Source organism: Monoraphidium neglectum (genome assembly GCF_000611645.1).
Source record: "Monoraphidium neglectum strain SAG 48.87 unplaced genomic scaffold scaffold03850, whole genome shotgun sequence".
NCBI classification, from domain to species: Eukaryota; Viridiplantae; Chlorophyta; class Chlorophyceae; order Sphaeropleales; family Selenastraceae; genus Monoraphidium; species Monoraphidium neglectum.
In genome coordinates, this window is record NW_014009779.1 from 1 (window position 1) to 5,513 (window position 5,513).

Consider the following 5,513-nt stretch of genomic DNA (forward strand, 5'->3'; position numbering starts at 1 on the left):
TCCCCCTCCTCCTCCTCCCCGCCGCCACTGCTACTGCTGCCAAGGTCCTCCTCTCCCTCCCCAGCCCCCGCCCCGCTGGCCGCCTCCGGCGCGGCGGCCGCGCCGCCGGGCGGCGGGGAGGGAGGGGCCGGGCGGCGGGGCAGGAGGGCGATCTCCAGGATGTGGGCAGCCGCCTGCAGATCTGCGATCTTGACTCCAAGGAACTGCAAGCGTCGCCAGCCATGCAGGGGCCGGTGATGTCAGGTGGCGATTATGGCGGTTGGTCGGAGAGTGGTGATGGTGGGCGGCATTGCGGGGGGGGAGGCGAGGGGGGCTGCTCCGCGTTCCAGTTCGCGGGAGCGGCGGGTCTGCGCAGGCGCGCGGGCGGCGGCGCGGCGCGGCGCGCAGGGCAGGGCGGAGGCGCGTGCGAGGGGCGGCGGGCTGATCCTGGGGCTGGGGGCTCCTGGCCGTGAGCCGCCGTCCGCAATGGACACTAGTCGCTCCTGTAGGCCCCTCCGCCTCAAATGCCGAGGGCCGCAATCCCTGGGCATCGCAGCCCCTGAGCGCTGCGAAACCCTGAGCACGGCAAAGCCCGACCGCTGCACAACCCCCGCGGCCCGCCGCGCTCACCCTGCCGACCCAATAGTCGCACTTGCCCTCCGCCGCCAGCGCCGCTGGGTTGGGCAGGTGCTCCCGCGCCAGCTTGGCCTTGCCCCGCGCGAGCCGCTCCTCGCAGTCCGCGGCCTCGCGCCGCGCGGCGCTGCGCCGCCTGCGCCACCTGGCGGGGCGCGGGGCGCGGGGGTATTGAGCAAGTTTGACCGAGTTTGACTGGCGGCGCAGTGCGGCGGCTGTGCGCCGGTTTGGCCCCATAAAGAGGGGTCGAGCCACACAAAGAAAGGGTTGAGAATGCATAAAGTGGTTTGCCGTGGCAACCCGCCACAGGGCGGGTCCTGCCGGGCTCCCAGATCACCCTTCGACGTCGCGATCTCACACAGCGCGCCGCGGCGCCGGATCCGAATTTAGATTTCGAAAGAGCCCCTCACCGCTTCCAGATCACGTGGTCCTTGCGGCGCAGCTTGGGCAGCTCCTTTTCCCGCCACTTCGCTGCCGCGCGCTCGACGCCCGCATTGATGATTTGAACCAGCATAGCTAGCCGCTCCTCTGTCGGCCCCGCCACGATCCCCTCTTCTCCGCTGCGCGGCCCACCGCTGTCGCCGCCGCCGTCGCCCCCGCCGCCGGGCGGCGGCGGCATGCGCGTGAGCAGCGCGCGCACAGCCTCGCTGCCGCGCTCGGGGCCGCCGGCGGCGCCGCCGCCGGCGCCGCCCGCGCCGCCGGCAGCAAAGGCGGCGGCGATGGCCTGAGTCAGCAGGGCGGCGCGGGCGCTGCGGTGCGCCCTGCGCGCCGCCGCGCCGCCGCGCTCGGGCCCCTCCCCGCCGTCCTGCTCCCCCTCCTCCTCCTCCCCGCCGCTGCCGCTGATGGTGAGCGACTGATGGGGAAAGAGAGACAGCGCAAAGGCGGCGGCGCATCAGTTGCGTCTTATACAACGTCATACATCGCATTTAACATATATTCAAACACACAGACGCGCGCGTTTTCAAACGAGCTGGCGCCGCGCCGCGCGCGCGTGTACCCGCCAGCAACCGCAGCGCCCGCGTCGGCAAACCCCCACGGCCCGCAAGCAATCGCGGCCCCGCCCACACGGGGCACCTCGCTTCCGCCCTCCTCCTCCTCGTCCTCCTCCTCGTCCTCCTCGGCCTCCGACCGCCCACCCAGGCTGCTCAGCCCGATGGACGGCCCCTCCCCATCCGACCAGCCCTCCTCCTCCTCCTCACCACCGCTGCCGCCGCCCTCGCCGCCGCCAGGCACGACCTGAAACGACGCCGCGCCCCCGCCGCCGCTCTCGCTGTCGCTGTCGGCGCCGCCGGGCAGCGCGGCGGCGCGGCGGGCGCGCGCCTGCTGCTGCGCCTGCAGCAGCAGCGCGAGCATCTCCCTCTGAGCTTTCAAAAGGTCTGCGGCATCCTGATACTCATACGGCCTGAGCAGGGGTTTGATGCAATCAAGGCATACTTGTGGCTTGCAAGTCAAAATGAACACCATTGCGGTGCCGTGACTAGCGTGGCCGGCGACCGGCCGCGCGGGGCGCAACGCTGCTCCTTGCTACAGCCAAGCGGGCTGAGCCGCCCTTGCCACACACGAGCACGCGTCAGGGGCGCCGCCGCGCCCCGAGAACCAGGCCGGCGCCGGCGCACTCGCTGGCAGCCGCGGCCTGCGCGACCCCAAACAGACGCCGGAGCCGCGGCCCCAAACTCCCGCCCGCGGCGCCCCTGGGACGGCCCCCTGAAACCCTCAACGCTCAACCCTGGGACGGCCCCAAGACCCACATGTCTGTGTTGCGCGTCATTGCAAGGGCCCCTGTGTCAGGGTCGTCCTCCTGCAGGACCTCCAGCATGTTGGTGCACACCGCCACCGCCGGGCCGCCGCCGCCGCCGTCCTCGCCTGCGCGCGCGTCAGGCGAGCGGCGCTTGGCCCTTGCGGCGCAACGCTGCATGCGCCGACCCCAGGCTCTGTCCCAGCGCTCGCATGCGTCTGCATCTGAGGATCCGCTGGCAAACCCAGATCAAATCAGCGCGACCAGATCACGCGCATGGGCATGCCGCGCTGCCGGCCCTTTGCGCATGCCAAACGCCGACCACCCCGCTCACCCTGTGGCCGCTGCAGCACGTAGTAAAAGCCCGTCTCATCCGGCTCCGCCACACGCACCTCCTCCCCCTCCTCCTCGCCCTCCTCCTCTCCGTTCTCAACCGCCGTGCCCTCCATGCGATCGCCGCCGCCACCAGCCGCAGCAACCGGGGCGGCGGCCGGTGGCCGCCGCCGCCGCCGCCGGCTCGCGCGCTCGCTCTCCGGCCCCGACTCCACCTCATCTCGCGCATCCAGATCCATAGGTTGCTCCCCCTCACTCTCCTCTTCGCCCCGCTTCGCCGCGACGGCCCCATCACCAGCTGCCGCGGCCCCCGCCCCCGCCGCCAGCGCCTGCCGGCGCCGTGCGCTGCCAGACGGCGGCGTGGGCGGCGCGCCCGCCCCAGACGCGCCCCCGCGCGCCTCGGCTCCGGCGCTGCCCTCGCCCTCGCCCTCACCCTCACCCTCACCCTCGCCCTCGCCGCCGCCACTGCCGTCGTCGCCGCCCGGGGGCGAGCCCGAGTCTCTATCGCTCAGCAGCGGCTCGGCCGCCCCCACCGCCGTAGCATGCGGCGGCGTCCCCGCTGCACCCGCGCCCGCGCCCTCGACGGGAACCTGGACCACGGTGGTTGCGGCGTCGCTGCCTGCAGCGGCGGATTGCTGCAATATGAGTGTCGAGGGCGGGCTGCCCGCCAGCCATGGGCCGGCCGCTTGCAGAGGGCGCCGTGCTGGTGCTGTGCTGTGGGCGCCGGGCCGTGCCGGCAGTGAGGCAGCAGGTGCGCCGTCGTTCAACCAGCGGAAGTCCGGAGGGCGGGGAACGAACCTCGGCCCGCCGTTGGCTGGAGGCACCGGGGAAGCGGCCGCAGCGACGGCGACAGCGATTTCTGCAAGCCGCTGCTCCTGGCTGCGTAGCTTCTCCTCGACGGCGCGCGCTTCCCTCATTGACTGCTCGACGGTGCGTATGATCTGCGCCTGCGCCAGCTTGCTGTCCTGCAGCTGGCGCGCGAGCGCCGCCACTGAAAGCGCCTCCGCTGAGCCAGCAAGCGCATCGTGCTGGTGCTCTTGCTGCTGCATGGGGGCAAGTGGGCCAGGCGCACCGCTGCCGCCAGCGTCGTCTCCTGGATCCATGACAGACACCCTAGACCAGTTTGTCGGGGCTGGCCATGCTGTGCTGGTTACGGAGCGATCTTGGCGCCCATCGCAACCTATGGTGAGCAAGTATCATACGTTCAGTTACTAGACGGCCTTTATCAATTGTATGCTGAAGGACATCGATGCAGATGTTTTCGTGTTGTTGCCGTAGCGCTTGAGAGCAGCCAACGTCCACCATTTGCGTGATCGAGCGCACATGGCTCGCCATTGCCCCGTTGAGGCTTCGGCCATCAATATCTATTCGATTGCGTAATCTTCTGAAGTATATCAAACACTACAGTATGACCAACAGCAAAGTCGGCGCCATCGGGCGTCACCAGCCCGGACACCTGCGGACCGAGGCAGGGCTCTGTCCGTGCCGATTGGGCACGCACTTGCTGCAGCCTGGGTGCAGCCGCCCCGTGGACCCCAATACTGCTCATACTTGCGCCCATGCGGCAATGCATGACCTTGGCTCAACTCCTTTCCTGCCGGCCGGCAAACAAGCACAAGCGGCAGGCTGGGCTACAGACACGCAAACTGCCGCTAGGAGGGAAAAGATGACAACGAATGGAGAACTTACAAAGGTGGCGGGTCAGGGCAGTCGCACATGAGGTGCATCACCACAGACCAATGCAGGATTTGCAGGGGGCGCGCAGAACAAAGTGTATGTGCCTGCAGGCACGGCAGCGACGCGCGACGCAACCGGCCCCTCAGCCCTGCTGCCCCTCGCGGCTGCGCGCCGAGGCCGACGCCAGGGCGGTCCTCAGCGACGTGTTGGCGGAGCTGTCGCGGTCGAGCAGCTCAAGGAGGGCCTGCCCCACGGTCTCGGGCATCGGCACCCGGACGGCGCCGCCCGCGAGCGCCAGCACCCACGCGGAGGCCAGCCAATCTGGCTCAGGCTCGGGCCCGCGCGCCGCCGACGGCTGCTCGAGATCGCGCGTGGACGGCTCCCAGCAGAATGCTGCCATGGCGACAAGGCAGTGCAGAACAAGGAAGGCCTGCTGCAGCAGCACCGCCCGCCATGTCCCGCCATCCTGCGCCCCATGCGCCTGCTGGTGCTGCTGCTGCTGCTGCTGCTGCATGCGCTGTCGCTTCCGCCGTCGCGCCTTGCTCTCATCCACATCCACGGCCGGCACCAAGGATCCGGTCCCTAGCACCACCGCCTGAAACTCACCGTCCGGGCCAAACTCAATCTCCGCCCTGGGCGCCCTGCCCCCCGGCACCAGCCCCGACATCGTCACACGCTTGGTGGGGGGAGGCAGTGCCAGCAGTTCAAGGGCCTGGGCCTCGGACTCTATGGTGCACAGGTCTATGGCAGTGCGGGCCGTGCTGGGCGCAAACACCGCGGCGGACACCACTACTTGGTTGCCGTGGTCGCCCCCGGCCGTGCGTATGAACACGCCCTCGCCGCCCCCGCCGCCGCTGCCGTGCATGAGCGGGGCGAGCAGAACCGCATCAGGCCCAAGCTGTCCAAAGCCGCAGGCCGAGGCGCAGCCGGGCCTGCTCAAAAATTCAAACCAGTCGAGCAGTTTTCCGCGGGGCGGCAGCTCAAGGCGCATCAGCTCGCTGGCATCAGGCAGCCCGGGCAGGTGCCTCAGTCCTAGCGCAGTCAGGTCGAGGCGCACCCCCTGCACGCAAGGCGGCGACCTGTCCCCGGGGCCACAATCGCCGCTGCCGACGGCTGGCTGGGGCTCGGGGCTGGACATCCTGGGATGCAAGATAGA

General features: G+C 70.3%; 2 protein-coding genes across 2 annotated transcripts; both read right to left on the bottom strand.

The window, feature by feature from the left end:
• Positions 1-239: 239 nt before the first annotated feature.
• On the bottom strand, positions 240-3,783 carry MNEG_13476 (hypothetical protein; the record flags this gene model as incomplete). Its single annotated transcript, XM_014038051.1, has 6 exons — positions 240-347; positions 610-757; positions 1,023-1,465; positions 1,687-2,014; positions 2,361-2,475; positions 2,682-3,783. The coding sequence occupies 6 exons, from the start codon at positions 3,781-3,783 to the stop codon at positions 240-242; spliced, it is 2,244 nt and encodes a 747-aa protein (XP_013893505.1).
• Positions 3,784-4,499: 716 nt separating this feature from the next.
• MNEG_13477 (hypothetical protein) lies at positions 4,500-5,495 on the bottom strand (the record flags this gene model as incomplete). The annotated part of the gene is made up of 1 exon (XM_014038052.1): positions 4,500-5,495. The coding sequence occupies one exon, from the start codon at positions 5,493-5,495 to the stop codon at positions 4,500-4,502; it is 996 nt and encodes a 331-aa protein (XP_013893506.1).
• Positions 5,496-5,513: the final 18 nt, after the last annotated feature.